This window comes from Enhydra lutris, unplaced genomic scaffold (genome assembly GCF_002288905.1).
Source record: "Enhydra lutris kenyoni isolate GAN:26980312 unplaced genomic scaffold, ASM228890v2 scaffoldscaffold26, whole genome shotgun sequence".
Classification (NCBI taxonomy): Eukaryota; Metazoa; Chordata; class Mammalia; order Carnivora; family Mustelidae; genus Enhydra; species Enhydra lutris.
The window spans coordinates 26,213,898-26,229,773 of NW_019154110.1; the positions used below are offsets into that span (position 1 = coordinate 26,213,898).

General features: G+C 45.9%; 3 protein-coding genes across 3 annotated transcripts; all 3 read right to left on the bottom strand.

Moving 5' to 3' along the window:
* Positions 1-1,833: 1,833 nt before the first annotated feature.
* LOC111151484 (keratin-associated protein 29-1) lies at positions 1,834-2,877 on the bottom strand. The gene has a single exon (XM_022509497.1). It carries the CDS (start codon positions 2,875-2,877, stop codon positions 1,834-1,836), a length of 1,044 nt encoding a protein of 347 aa, XP_022365205.1.
* Positions 2,878-8,696: 5,819 nt separating this feature from the next.
* Positions 8,697-10,247, bottom strand: LOC111151276 (keratin-associated protein 16-1). Its single transcript, XM_022509153.1, has one exon. It carries the CDS (start codon positions 10,245-10,247, stop codon positions 8,697-8,699), a length of 1,551 nt encoding a protein of 516 aa, XP_022364861.1.
* Positions 10,248-15,312: 5,065 nt separating this feature from the next.
* LOC111151291 (keratin-associated protein 17-1) lies at positions 15,313-15,642 on the bottom strand. Its single transcript, XM_022509180.1, has one exon. The coding sequence runs from the start codon at positions 15,640-15,642 to the stop codon at positions 15,313-15,315; it is 330 nt and encodes a 109-aa protein (XP_022364888.1).
* Positions 15,643-15,876: the final 234 nt, after the last annotated feature.

Here is a 15,876-nt window from a genome sequence, read left to right on the forward strand (position 1 = left end):
GCCCACACTACAGATTTGGACATACCAGCCTCCAAAATCATATGAGAAAATTCCTCTTGTTACATCTCTTTATATATATCCTTTTGGCTCTCTCTGGAGAACCAGACCAAGAGAGTACCTCATGGAAAGAATGACCTCTTGCTGCCTATCCACCGTCCTAGTGGTGGACACAGATTTCCTTTAAAATCTGTATTATCACAGAAATGTGAGCATCCTCAACTATGCCCCCTTATAGACCCATGTAAGAATGTTCTGAGTTTCAGACTTAAATCATTTCACAGACCCAGAGCCTTTGGTTAAAGGGGAGGCCAGATCCCCTTGAGGAAGGACTCTACATAATTGCTACAAGTACACTCTGCAAACCTCCCTCTAATCTTTCCCAAAAGAAAACCAGTACAGGGTGCCTGAGTGGCTAAGTGAGTTAAAGCCTCTGCCTTTGGCTCAGGTCATGATTCCAGGGTCCTGGGATCGAGTCCCGCATCAGGCTCTCTGCTCAGCAGGGATCCTGCTTCCCCACGCCTCTCTCTCTCTCTGCCTGCCTCTCTGCCTACTTGTGATCTCTGCAAATAAATAAATAAAATCTTTAAAGAAAAGAAAAGAAAGGAAAGGAAAAGAAAAGAAAACCAGTCCAGCCATTTCTTAAATGTTTAGTTTTGATAATTACATAATAGGACTATTTGGTCCGGTATTTCCTTAGACTAATTATTTTTAAAACTGCCTCTTAAAATGTCAAAAACTTAAGCAAACAAACAACAGCCATAAATTTCAAATTTTACATTTTATTTAAATTGTCCATTAGGTGAACTGATCATTAAAACCAGGGTCAAGGGGTGCCTGGGTGATGCAGTCGTTTGGGTGTCCAACTCTTGGCTTCGGCTCTGATTGTTATCTCAGGGTTGTAGGATCCGGCTCTGCACTCAGCGTAGTCTGCTTAGGACTCCCTCTTCCTCTGCCCCTGCTCTTGCTTGCTCTCTCTCTTTCTCTCTCTGGAATAAATAAATAAATCTTTTTTAAAAAAACAGTGTTAAGTTAATCAACCCTTAGCTATTCTCAATGGCCAAAAAGCTTACTTTCTTTTAGTCTATGGCTTCGCTAGACCATTTCAGTCTTCGGCTTCCCAAGTCTGTTCACTGTGGGGAACTGGAGTCTACTCAACTCAAAAGAGCTTTTGGTGATATAAAGATTGGAAGCCAGGGGATTGTTTGTCCTTTCTCCCTTCCAACTTGAGCATCTGTAATTGCAGACACTGACCACCCTTTCAGACTAAAGCAGATCCACTAATTTAGAGGGCCGAGGTCATCATGTCCAAATGTGACCTGAAGGAAATCTATGTAGGGGTATATTGAAGGGAATGAAAACATTCTGAAAGTTTTGTTCAATCACTCACATTTTTATTAGCAGTTGGCAACAAAGGAGTCTTTTTAAAGACTGGACAACACCAAAAAGAAGGAAAGAAAGAAAGAAAGGAAGGAAGGAAGGGAGGAAGGAAGGAAGGAAGAAAGAAAGAAAGACTGGAGAGAAGGCCTTGCTGATGTGAAATGAATTGACAAAATGAGGAAATGCAAGTTGTAGTGTGATCCAGGCTTACAGAAATGTCCTCCTTGATGAAGAAAGATCTCTTAGTGGCTGGACAAATTCCCTCATCGGCACCTGGTGAGAATGTGGGGCTGGACTCAAAATGAAGTTAGCACACAGATAGAATTTGCCCTCAGCCAGAAGAGAGCACCATGGAGTGGCAATGCACTTGCAGATAGTGGCAGACCACAGGGTAGATGGGAAGAGTCCTGCTTCAGTGAAGTGTTGCCTTATGGAAGCTGGATTCGTGACTGGTGGTCAGGAAGTTGGCGAGCAGGTTTTGGTTTTGCAGAGACTTGGGGCAGTTGGCCGAAAGCAATTGCAGCCACTGCTGGATGATTTGCCTAAACCTGTCACACAGCAAGCTGGTTGGCAGGAAGGAGATTTGCAGCCACCTTGGTTGCAAGAAGTGGATCCATCACAAGTTGGTTGGCCAGAAAGCACAGTGCCACAGGAAACTCTTTTGCAAGGGTTGTTTACAGAACATGGGAGCTGGCAGTTAGCCACTGGCTGGCAGATGAAGGATATAGAAGACATTGGTTGGCAGTGAAGTGGCTGGCAAGGTGAGGACACACAGCATGTAGGATTGCAAGAACTTAACACACAAGTTGATGGCTGGCAGGGAACAGGCATGCAGGGAACCAACTGGCAAGTCTTGAAAAAGTAGCAGATGGGTTGGTAATAAGTTGATTTGCAGAGCTGATCTTCACCATTAATGGGTTGACAAGAACCTGCCTGGCAGCAAGTTGGCTGGCATGGACTAGCTGCACAGATGGTTGGTGGGCAAGAATTTTCAATACAGGAAGTTACCTCAGAGCAGGATGGATGGCCGGACACAGTGTCACAGCAGACCGATTGGCCACTAGCTGACTGACATGATCTGGACACAAAGACAGGTTCTTGGCAGGAGCTTTGCTGGTCGAGGCTGGCTTCACAGCAATTTGCCTGACAACTGGTAGATTCCGTAGATTCCGTGCAGGAGTGTTGGCATGAGCTAACCAGGCAAGGAGGCTGACCAGTTCCAGATTCATAGCCAGCTGTGCAGGAGCAAATGGGTTGGCAGACAAAACCAACGCAAGAAGTTGCTGGAAGGCAGGTAGGTTGGCAAGAAGCAGGTTCACAGACACTTGGGGTACTGCTGGATGGCTGACAATTTTCTTGGCATGTGACCAGTTGCCACGTTCTGCTCCGGCAGGAACTAGGCAAGCAAATAGCATTTCGGAAGCCACCACCATTTGAGCACACGAAAGTGGGCACGGCTGGAATGGCCATGGTGGTTCCGGGACAACAGCTGTCCCCCATGGCACTGGTGTTAACCTTGCTAGGAAGTTGCAAACTCAGTATACCTGAGTGCGAAAGACATCTAATACATGGGGGCTTTTATAGTCCTTCACTAGGGGTGTTGGTACAACTTAGAGCATCTTTCCTTGTTATTGTTTCTACTCATTTGCCTACAAACATCTGATTAGCAGGCTTCATGAGCCTGGATAGATATTGTCCCCACTTTAAAAACTTGTCGGTTGAGTTGAGAGTTCTCTTTGCTGAGTTTGGATTCCTTGATGGTTCCTGCTCTGGGATGAGCTGTCTCTTTTACAGGTTGTTCTCCAGCTGCCCTGAAGCAGGCCTTTCTCTGAACTAACCTCTCATCAGGAGGCCTCAGCCCAGCCAAAGCAGCCTGTTCTTCCTCCAGGAATGCAGTTCTGCACCATTTAGATGATCAGGAAATGAAGCCTTGACCCAGTTGAAAGAGGGTGATGTACGGGATGGTGAATAGAAAACCAGGCAGTGCATCTCAAGGGCACGTCAATATCTCCACCTCTAAGAACCTTCTTCCCATTTGGTTTTCCTGAAACTCAGTTTTATTAGTACCACTAAAAATAATAGCAGCAGTAGTAGTAGGAAATGTTTCCATTCCATTTATAGCATACTTACTATATACCAAGTCATTGACTTCGTTTTTCATTGAATCTTGCAATAACCTTAAGTAGAAGGTATGATTCTCACTACTATGTTAGAGGTATAGCAAAACCAACTCAAAGAGTTTAAATCCTGTTCCCAAAATTTTGCAAGCAATAAAATGTTGAAATAAGGTCCAAACCTAGTTTAGGTTGACCCCAAAACCTCTGGTCTTAATCACCTGTTAGACCTCCTAACTTTGGAGTGGAAGAAAAAGACTATAACCCAGTGATTGAAGACTGACATTTGTATAGCAGTATGCTGACTCTTGGGCAGGTGGCCCAGGCTCTATGCTAGGGACCATTCATCCACTCCAGTGACTAGATTAAACCAGTATGAATTCTTACCTCTACTTATCCATACACCCAAAGACAATCTTTTAATCTGAAAATTTTAATAACTACAAAATATTTTGCCAAGGATTAAATCATATTATGGAGTTCACAACATATAAATTCTATAAATATGAAACTACAACAACCAATAGCTATATTAGGACATCACTGCAAAATAATTTTAGTGTTAAATCACCCTCTTCCAAGAGGGACTTATGAGGCATTGGTTGTCCTAATTCTTCCCCTCTTTCTCTAGGCTCATCCCAGCTCTGTGTCACCAGCCATCTTCAGCATCCCACACTGGTCCATGTCTGATCCAGTTCACACCAGAGATTCACAACAGAATAGAAAGATCATGGCCTTGGGATCCCAATAGGGCTAGTGCCATTTTCTGGCTACTAACTCACTCTGTGGGATGTGTTAGTTCATTACCCAAGTATTCAAAGTACTGAGAGTTTATCAATTAACCTCAGGTTGTTTTTATTTTTATTAACTGCCTCACAATTACTAAAAATGTTGGAAATTCTGGAAGGTACTTTTCAAAGTACCAGCTAAAGAGTACCTTCTCCTTGGCACCCTCTTCCTTACCCTCATTTTAAAAGGAAGAAAAATTTTTCTGATCAGAATGATGCCTGGGAAATCTTCACCCTTGTCATTCAAATGCCTTTTTTTTTTCTACCATTGCTTTTTGTGTTACAGCACCGACTATTTCTTTTGCCGTCCAACTCATCACTAGTCATTTTGGCACCTTGCAAACTGCAGGGATCACTGCACTCCATTTTATTCCTATCTACATCCCAAAGCTCTCAACTTTCAGAAGAAATATTTTGGTCTCACCAAATAGGTTAGTCATAATGGGAACATGAATATATTTGAGAAACAATGTTAACCTCAACCTGGAAAAGGTATCAATCCCCATGCTCATACCTACCACTTTTATTGTTTTTAAAACAGCCCGTTTTTTTATTAACATATCATGTATTATTTGCCCCAGGGGTACAGGCCTGTGAATCATCAGGCTTACACACTTCACAGCACTCCCCATAGCACATACACACCCCAATAACCCCATGTCCACCCCAATGTCCATAACCTACCCACCTGCTCCATATCCCCCTCCCCCCAGCAACCCTCAGTTTGTTTTGTGAGATTAAGAGTCTTTTATGGTTTGTCTCCCTCCCAATCCCATCTTAAAGCAACCCATTTTTATACCCATTTTTGTCTGATTCTGTCCTTGCCTTTCTTCCTTCTAAAGAAACTTCTCAAGTGGTTGGTAAATGGTATGCTGAGTGAAATAAGTCAAGCAGAAAGAGTCAATTATCATACAGTTTCACTTATTTGTGGAGCATAAGGAATAACATGGAGGACATGGGGAGCTGGAGAAGAGAAGGGAGTTGGGGGAAATTGGAGGGGGAGATGAACTATGAGAGACTGTGGACTCTGGGAAACAATCTGAGGGTTTTGGAGGGGAGGCGGGGTGGGAGGTTGGGTGAGCCTGGTGGTGGGTATTATGGAGGGCACGTATTGCATGGAGCACTGGGTGTGGTATATAAACAATGAATTCTGGAACACTGAAAAGAAATTCAATTTTTTTTAAAAAATCACCTAGAAACAAAAAAAAAAAGTGGTACAAACTTTCAGCTATAAGATGAGTATAGTATGGGGATCTTACATATAACATAGTCACTCTAGCTAATAACACTGTAGTGCATAACTGAAATTTGCTAAGAGAACTTAAATGTTCTCAAATGCTTCCCTCCCAAAAATATGATTTAATGGATGTGTTAATTAGACGGGAGGAATCTTTTCATGATATATTATGTATATGAAATCATCATCGTGTACACTTCAAGTACCTTACAGTTTTGTCAATGATGCCTCAATAAAGATGGAAAAAAGAAGGACATCTTTCATTTTACTGTGGCTCAAGGCACTAAAGACATCTGGTATACCACCAAGGACTGTTGTGATTGCATCAAGAATCATGATGCATAAAAAACACAAACTTTGTTTATAAAAAATAAAATTAAAAAAATTAATACAAAAAAAAAGAATAAAAGACAGAAAAATCACATATTTTCATAAAAAAAAACACAAACTTTGGACAGAACCCTATGTTCTGCATGTTATATATATTTAACTGGTATGTTACTTTTGTATGTTTCTCACACCCTGTGGCTATCCTGAATTCTGTGTTTAGTATTCCCTTGTGAATATATGTTAGGTATACATTTGTATGTGTGTGTACATATGTGTACATGTGTGTATACTCATACATATGTATATGCATATATGTATGAGTGTTGTTTTGAGGTTTAAACATATATGTGGTCTTGAGGCTTGTTTGTATCACCTCTATTCTGGTCAGGTTCACCCTTGTTTTGCATATGGCTATTGTCCAGTTGTAGGGGTTTTTTTGGCGGTGGGGGTGTTGGTTTTTTTAAGATTTTATTTATTTGTCAGAGGTAGAGAGCACAAGTGGGGGAGCAGCAGGCAGTGGAAGAAACTGGCTCCCTGCTGAGCAAGGAGCCCAATGCAGGACTCAATCCCAGGACCCTGAGATCATGACCTGAGCCAAAGGCAGAGGCTTAACCCACTGCACCACCCAGGCATCCCTGTCCAGTTGTTTTCACTGCAGTATTGTATTTATTGTGTGACTATACCACAATTTTCTCGTCTCTGTTTTTGGGCCCTTGGATTGTTGCTCATATTCATCTTATAAAGCAGAGGGAAAGAAATCTTACTTCACAGAATTGCTATGATTCACATGAATCACTAGGACTGTGCTTGGGACAGAGATTTTTTTTTAGAGATTTTATTTATTTATTTGACACACAGAGAGAGAAATTACAAGTAGGCAGAGAGGCAGGCAGAGAGTGAGAGGGAAGCAGGCTCCCCGCTGAGCAGAGAGCCCGATGTGGGACTTGATCCCAGGACCCTGAGATCATGACCTGAGCTGAAGGCAGAGACTTAACCCACTGAGCCACCCAGGAGCCAGGACAGAGATTTAAAACCCTGGCCAACTCCCCTGGACTCTCTTAGGAGATAGAGGCAAATCTCAATGGCCTGATGAGACAGTAACCCTGACACCAATGTACTGGTTAAGCTCCACCTTTGAGTTTCTCCCTCTGCCACTGTATAACCCAGTGGTTCTCAAACAGGGGCAAGTTTGCCCCCTATCCCCAGGGATATTTGCTAATGTCTGGAGACTGTTGATCATCACACTCAGGGGATGCTCCCAGCATTTTGTTGGTAAAGGTCAGGGATTCTGCTTAATATCCTACAATGTGAAAGTGATGGTCCCCACGACAAAGAACTATTCAGCCCAAAATGTCAATAACACTGAAGCTGAGAAGCCCTGGTCCACCCTCACTGCACCTTGAGGCCTAGGGATAGCCCTTTATGCCATGCACTAAGTGACTACTTTGAAGAGACTCAGTCCTTAGGATTGGAAGGAAGTATGAATGGAGTTTACACAAGGAGCGTGCCTTGCAGAGACTAGGAAAACATAAAGTCCAAGGCATTTTGCCCAGGCTGTGTATGTAGAAAGTCTGAGCGCAAGTTGGTTGGCAGAAGGCAGATGCAGAAGACCCTAGGTGGCAGCAGAGAGGTTGGCAGGAGGTAGATGGGTAGGAAATGGGCTCACAGCACAAGAAATCCAGGTTATCCGCCTTATTGTTAAGGGTGCCCTCCCACTTGTTTTTATCCCAGTGTGAACCCCAAATCCATTGGCTTGCTCCCTATTCTCCTTACATCCAAGTCCATGTTCCTTCACCCAGTTCTCTAGACCAAGGACAGAGGGACATACCAAAACCAGGTGCTCTTCATGTCACTGCCCAGCCTATGGTCCCAAAATGCCTTCATGTCAGCCCTGCACCAAACTAAAATGTCTCTGTCTAACGTACAAGGCCTGACAAGGCAGGTCACTGTCTACTTAGCTGACCTCAGAGCTCACCTGCCTCTAAGCACACCTCTGCCCAAGCCTCCCTAATGAATGGTGTGCTCACAGCCCCATTCATTTCTATGTTTCCCCTGCCTGGAAAACAGCCACCTTTCTGGTTTTTAACTGGTTAATTCTTATTTGTGCTTAAAGACTCAGCTTCGGTATCACACTCCCCAAGAACTCTTCCCTATATCTCCCCCTGCCTGCTGGGTTCAAACTGCCCTACGTTTGCCTCTCTCCAAGTACTTAGCACAAGGCAATGAAGTAACCGTCTGTCTGCCTATCTGTCTCCCCCACCCCCATCCTGATAGTGAGCTCCCTGAGAACAAGGACTGAGACATACATCCTTTCGTTCCTACAGCCTAACACAGTCCCTGGCTAATGGCTATCTAATAAAGCTTGTTGGATAGATCAATAAATGAAGTTGCTCTCAAAGGCAAACCAAGTTAGCTGATGAGAATATGACGTTAACAGGGCAATGAGAAAAGCGCGTCACTTCAACTTAGCCACTTTATTGGACAGTTAAATATCTTTTTCTCACGGAAGAAGTCCCCAAGGAACGTGAGCACACCCAGCAAGGAAGCACATGCATGAGGACAAAAGACTTAGTGCTGGGAAAGAGACTCGGGATGATGTGGTGAAGCAGCTCTTCTCAGCTCGATGGCAGCAGCAGGCAGGAACCCAGAATGACCCCCTCACCGGGTGCCCAGGTCACCTTCATTTGGACCATTAAGAGACTGCCATTTCTGATGAGTTCTTCGAAGTGTAAGAAGATGGCGAGTGATGGTGCAGAAAGTTTTTAAGTCATTGTGATCTTTGGGGAGGGTAGTTAAGGTTTCTTTCTAGCTGGAGGTTTGCTTTGCAGGAATCGGTGGGGTGAGGCCAGATCAGTGGTCAGCAGGCTTGGTGGCAGTTGGCGAGCTGGCTACAGCCTCACGGGTGGTTGGGCTGGTGGGTTTGGCCTCACTGGGTTGGCAGGGACTGGCATGTGAGACCTCGGCCTTGCAGGACGTTGAGTCAGTGCAATCTGGTTGGCTAGAAGTAGATTTTTTGCAATCCCGCTTACAGGAGTCAGCACAAGACAGACGGGAGGAGATTGGACGGTAAGAGAGAGAAGTGACATAGGCCGGACGGCGCAGGATGGAGTAGCATGGGCGGTAGCAGGCAGGGCGATAGGAGATGGATGTCACATATGGCTGCCTGTAAGTGATGGGTCCAGAGCAGATTGGGCGACAGAATGGGCGGTAAGAAACCGAAGGGGTGTAAGGCGGTTTGCAGGAGCTGGGTATGTAGAAAGTCCGAGAGCAAGTTGGTTGGCAGATGGCAGATGCAGAAGACCCCGGGCGGCAGCAGAGAGGTTGGCAGGAGGTAGATGGGCAGGAAATAGGCTCATGGCAGATGGACCGGCAACGCTTAACTATGTAGCAGTTAGGTTGACATGGACTGGGCACACAGACACTTGCTGAACAAGGACTGGGCTCAGAGCAGATGGATTGGCAGATGCTGGAGATGCAACAAGAGGGTTCTTGGCAAGTGCTGGAGACACAAGGTGGCTCACAAGGGCTTGGAACACAGCAGATAGGGCGAAGACAGACCGGCTCACAGACCAGAGCCACACAGGGAGCCGGCTGGCAGTTGCTGGGCTCTGAGCAAGATGGCTCACAAGGACTGGGGTCACAGCAGACAGCCTGGCAGCTATTAGCCACAGAGCAGACAGACGGACAGCAGCTAGGAGTGGGGCAGACTGGCTGACAGCAGGTGGGCTCACAGACCACTGGTTGGCAGGAACTAGGCACAGTGCAGACAGCTGAACAGCAGCTGGGTTCACAGATGACTGGCTGGCAGCAGCTGGGTTTGCATATGATGGACTGGCAGGGAGCGGGTACACAGAGAACTGGCTGGCAGGAAGGGGCCTCAGAGCACACAGGTTGGCAGCAACCGCTCACTGAGCAAGAAGGCTCACAAATGGTGGCTTCACAGCACACAGGCTGGGCACAGCTGCTCACGGCACAGGCGGGCTCACAGATGGTGGCTTCACAACACACAGGTTGGGCACAACTGCTCATGGCACAGGCGGGCTCACAGATGGTAGCTTCACAGCACACAGGTTGGGCACAGCTGCTCCCGGCACAGGAGGGCTCACAGATGGTGGCTTCACAACACACAGGTTGGGCACAGCTGCTTACAGCACAGGCGGGCTCACAGATGGTGGCTTCACAGCACACAGGTTGGGCATAGCTGCTCACAGAACAAGAGGGCTGACAGCACTGTGGGCCACAGCTAGATGATCCGCAGCTACCTTCACAAGTCACCAGTTGCCATGTCTGGCTCCGGCAGGAACTGGGCAAGCAGACAGGCCCTCCACAGCTCACTTCAGTGGAGCAGAGAGAGATGCCTGGCACGGACGGGCATTTCCTAGAACAGCAGTTTCCAGACATGGTGGAGGTGCCTCTGCTCCCTTGTGAGTGCTGAGAGGGGTACTGCCTGACTGGGACAGCTCTCTGAGGCCCTCACTTTTATACCCCCCTCACTGACATGTGCTGTTTGGAACCTCTGCATCTTTTCCTCATTGCTGTTTGAGCAGTTTTCGGAGGAACATCTTATTATATCAAGGTTTGTTGATCTGGAAGTTGTTTATCTACCCATCAAGAAGCGTTTGTTTATTGACTTGCTAAATTTGGAATCCTTGGAGCAACAGGTCATCTTCGAATAAGCATCATTGCCTTCAAACTGGATTATCTGTGTTTCTGAGCATCATGAGCAGAAAGGAACTTATAATTTATCCATCTTCTAGTCCCCTGCACCAGGTTCTCTAGGGGACACAGATGTGCCTACATGAATAGGACCCACTCACCCATTCCCATAGGTCTCACTCTCTGGTGGGCAGACACGCATTCAGGTAAACTCATTGCAATGCTATGGTAAAGTCAACAATAGACATATAGGGATTAATAGAGGGGAGCAGTGGTGAGCTCTGTGGGAGAGGGGCTGTCTGGGCTGGATTTTAAATGACTGCACTTTACAATAGTCTTTTTTCTAAGATTTTATTTATTTATTTGACAGAGAGATCACAAGTAGCAGAGAGGCAGACAGAGAGAGGGGGGGGGAAGCAGGCTCCCCGCTGAGCAGAGAACCCGATGCGGGGCTCGATCCCAGGATTCTGAGATCATGACCTGAGCCGAAGGCAGAGGCTTAACCCACTGAGCCACCCAGGCGCCCCTACAGCAATAGTCTTATTTAAAACCATCAGCAATCCTCTGAAATAGGAATTCATCCCCCCCTGAGCCACCCAGGCGCCCCTACAGCAATAGTCTTATTTAAAACCATCAGCAATCCTCTGAAATAGGAATTCATCCCCCCCCCATTATAGGTAAAGAAGAGGAAAGAAAAGGTAGGAATCAGAAAGTTTAAGTCACTTGCTAACAATCCCACCCCACTTGCCCCCTAATCTAGGCTGCCCTCCTTCCTCCTCACCATTCTGTCTAGTCTGACCTTTCTTATCAAGGACTTTATCAAAAAAAGACTTTATCAAAGCCACATGTCATAGGCTCAGCCCACTGTGTTGTCCTCCATCCTATTCTATGAACAACCCTGCCCCAGACCACTGGTTCTACCTGTGCCCAGAAAGCACTTGACCCAGACTCTCAGCTTCTCCTCCTTATTTTCCTTCCATCTACCCACACCTCAAGCATTCAGTGGCCCTCAAGAATCCCTCTTGATTTTGGTGATTTTAATAGCTTTTAAAATAAAGACACCTCCAAGACCCAAAGGATAAAGAAGAAAGACAAGAGATTTTTTGCAAAAACTTTGTGATCAAAAGCAAAGAACACAAATGCTTTCTCAAAGCATGTCAATGCTACAGACATGAGATGAAAAATGTACCCTAGGTTTCTGAACACCAAGGCCTAACATCCTTGCTCAGTAAAGGGCTATCTCCACTACGTGCTTTAAACATCAATGCAAATGCAGTTCTCCTTTAGAAAAGCTGAACCATTGTGCCATCTATTCATCATCTCCGCCTTCATTCATTAATTTATGCAATCACTCACTCAATTTCTCTTTCAATCATTCATTCAATTCAACCATCATTTGGTTCTGTGCAAGGGTTACAAAAAGAATGAGCCACAATTCCTGTCTCAAGGAGTCCAAGTTTAGGAGAGAAATAGACCCATCCATAGGCAATTATGGTACGGTATATGTACAAGTGCTATGACAGATGGATGCCTGGGGTCCTATGGACGCATCCAGGGGAAACATCAACATGGTTTTTAGGAAATTAAGAAAGTCTTCTCAAAAGCATCATACAACTGGGGAGCAGTAAATGGTTCCATAGCCAGGATGAAAGATATAAGGGACAGGAAGGAATAGCAATGGGACTTGAAGGATACTGGGTACTCAATCATGAAAGGCCTTGTGGACCATGGTAAGTAGTTAGATTTTACACTGACACCTGGGTGTTTTAAACAGGGGAGTGACTTGGCCATGTTTGCCTTGGAAAGGCCTCCCTGGCTGTGGTGCAGAGGTGGGAGAAGGAGGGCAAGTCTGGAACCAGGGAGACCATTAGGTGTCTGGGGCAATTACTCAAAATCTTCATAGTGACAACCTGAACTGGGCAGTGCCTTGGGCCTGGAGCAATATGAGAGGTTGTAAAGAGCCAGAATCAATAGAGCTAGTGGTTGAAAGTGGAAGATTAGGAACAAGAAGTGAAATCCTTGAGGTGTAGCTCTCAAGACAGTTGGAAAAGAAGACTTTGGGACAACTTTGCAGAGGGCAAAGCAGAGAAGAAGCCCCCAAGATCCTGATCTCCACCTTTCCAGTTCTTCTCCATGCACTTTTTCTCTGCAGCTAAGCCAGCAATGAAATTCACATGGAGAGGGCCTTCCTCCCACTAGTCCCTTATAAACTCTCTCAGCTGAGAAATTCAACATGGCATCATCTGTTATGCTGGAATGTCATCTCAAAGAATCTTTCCCTGCTACATGGAATAAATATATGTCCACTCAAAAATTTATACATGAATGTTCATAGTAGCTTTCTTCATAATAGCCAAAAACTGCAGACAACCCAAATTTCCATCAGTAGATGAATATTTTTTATGAACTTTATTCATACAATGTAATATTATTTAACAAAAAGGGATGAACTGTTGATATCTGACACAAGGATGAATATAAATAATGTTATCCTAAGTGGAAAAGAGATCGCACTGAATGATTTCATCTACATGAGATTCTAGAAATGGTGAAATATAGTGATATAAAGATCGATGGTTGACTGAGGCTGGGATCAGAGATGGGGAGGATTGCCTGCAAATGGGGCACTGGAGAATATGAGGGATGATGGCAAGTTCTATATCTTGAGTGCTGTGGTGGTTACTTAAGTATATACAATTGTCAAATCTCATCAAACTGTCCCTTACAATTGTGTGTACTTTATTATATACAAAGTATACCTTAATACAGTTGGCTTATAAAAAACAAATATTTCAAAGGCAAAAACATAAAAATAGTGTAATCCCAGTTTTATTTGTAAATATGCTTAGAAAGGAGTCTGGAAACACCTATGTCAGTAATAGATGCTGAAGCTGACGTTGAGAATCCAGGTGGCTGTTATTCCTTCTTCATATTTTTCTGTATTTTTTCCATGTTTTTAGAGATCATTGCCATGCTTATAATCAAAAAATACACCTTTGGGGCACCTGGGCAGCTCAGTGAGTTAAGCCTCTGCCTTCGGCTCAGGTCATGGTCTCAGGGTCCTGGAATCAAGCCCCGCATCGGGCTCTCTGCTCGTCAAGGAGCCTGCTTCCCCCTCTCTCTCTGCCTGCCTCTCTGCCTACTTGTGATCTCTGTCAAATAAATAAATAAACTCTTTGAAAAAATCATGTTCAGCCAGAAGTTGAATCAACTATCCTGAATTTTCACCTTCCAGCCAGACTCACGCACACCTGGTTTAGGCCCCACCTGGCAGATGAACTCTCACCTCTCTCATCCCTGGGACCCAAAGAGAAGAAATACAGCTGGTTTCAGGACAAGAAAACCTAACCCAGAAGAAGGAGACTTTGCCAAAGCATTTGGCTAGAAGAAAAAACTGGAATTCCCATAACATCCATAAGCACTGTGTTCACGAAGTTCTGCCAGAGGAACCTCTTCCATTCCAAATCGAGCTTGTTTTACCAAAGCCTCTTCCCAACTTTGCCAGAAAGTTCTGACCAAACCTGGAGCCCTCCTGCAGAACCATTCTAGGAGAGCTATACTGCTGAAGAAAGCCATGCCCCTTACTCAAGATTAAATCTTGGCCAGCCTCAGCATTTTCCCATTTACTGCATTTTAAAAATACAGGTTCCCAAGGCAGCCACGCTGGAGCTAATGGATAAGATCTCTAGGGGCGCCTGGGTGGCTCAGTGGTTTAAGCCTCTGCTTTCGGCTCAGGTCATGATCCCAGAACCCTGGGATCGATCCCCACATCCAGCTTTCTGCTCAGCAGGGAGCCTGCTTACCCCTCCCCCTGCCTGCCTCCCTGCCTACATGTGATCTCTGTCAAATAAGTAAATAAAATCTTTTTTAAAAAAATCTCTAGGGACGCCTGGGTGGCTCAGTTGGTTGAACGACTGCCTTCGGCTCAGGTCATGATCCTGGAGTCCCGGGATCAAGTCCCGCATCGGGCTCCCAGCTCCATGGGGAGTCTGCTTCTCTCTCTGACCTTCTCCTCGCTCATGCTCTCTCTCACTGTCTCTCTCTCAAATAAATAAATAAAATCTTTAAAAAAAATAAATAAATAAAAATAAAAATAAAAAAATCTCTAATGGTGAAGCCTAAGAATTTGTATTTTTAAAACCTCCCCAAGTGAATCTCATGCAGACCATGGAAGCTTTAGTCTACATCTGGGGTTCTTATTTAAAACAAAATTGTCAAGCTACAGCCCTGGGGGTGGGCTTCAGAATCTCCATTTTAACTGGCCTCCAGGTGATTCCGATGCAAGGGGACTCTGGTCCACAAACCACATTTCAAAAACCCAATTGTGGATGCCAGAGTAAATTTTCCTGGCCCAGTGCCCAGGAGGGAGCCAAGGAAGAGGCGGGAGAACTAATTTGGTTATGCCAGCAAGCTCGAATTTATTAAGAAGTTAACAAAGAGAAACTTTTGCACTCAAAAGCAGCAGAAAGCTGAGGAGAAGGGTCAGTCCCAAAGCCACCTTGAGTAAGAGGATGCCTTCCAGTGACAAGACATTTAAGTCCATGAAAATAAAGCCATGGGGAGTCACCCTGCGAGCTTCGGGGATCACTTTGGATGGGACCCAGTTTCCATTTTCTCACCAGCATATGGCTCTTACTCTCAGGACCTTGAAACACCAGGGCAGGCATTGGAGAACAAGCCCTCGTCTACAAATAACACGGAGGCAGGATGCTGTCTTGGGAGCCAGGAATGTCCTGGAGACAAGGAGTCTCTCCACCTGCAGCAGGTGGAGGCTTTGCTAGGGCCAGCTCCGAGGAGGGGGCAGAGGGCTTCACTTCGTCTCGCAAACAGGCGTAGGCTGGCAGCAGACAGGACCGCAGCACCCCGACGAGCCGCAGCAGCTGGACCCACAGCAGCCGCTCCCACAGCCCCCGCAGCCGGAGCCGCAGCCGGAGCCACAGCAGCCACTCCCGCAGCAGCCACCTCCGCAGCCTCCGCAGCCAGAGCCTCCGCAGCCAGAGCCCCCGCAGCCACAGCAGGAACCACAGCAGCCGCAGCAGGAACCACAGCAGCCGCAGCAGGCGGGCTGGCAGCAGCACACTTCACAGCAGTCTTGGTCTTGAGGGCAGCAGTTGAAGCAGTCCCCTGGGCAGCACCCCATGGTCCCGACGGGTCAGGTGGCAGGTCAGGAGCGCGGCCGGAGTTCCCCACGTCTGACGGTGGCCGGTGGCCAGCAGCTTTTATAGCCCCTCACCCGAGGGTGTTGGCACGGGGGACAGGATGTTTCCTTTGTTATTATTTATGCCAGTTTCCATAAGAACGTTTCATTAGCTGCCTGTTTATTTTCCAGCTCTGAGTACCTCAACTCATAAAAAAGCCCCACTCCTCCCAACTG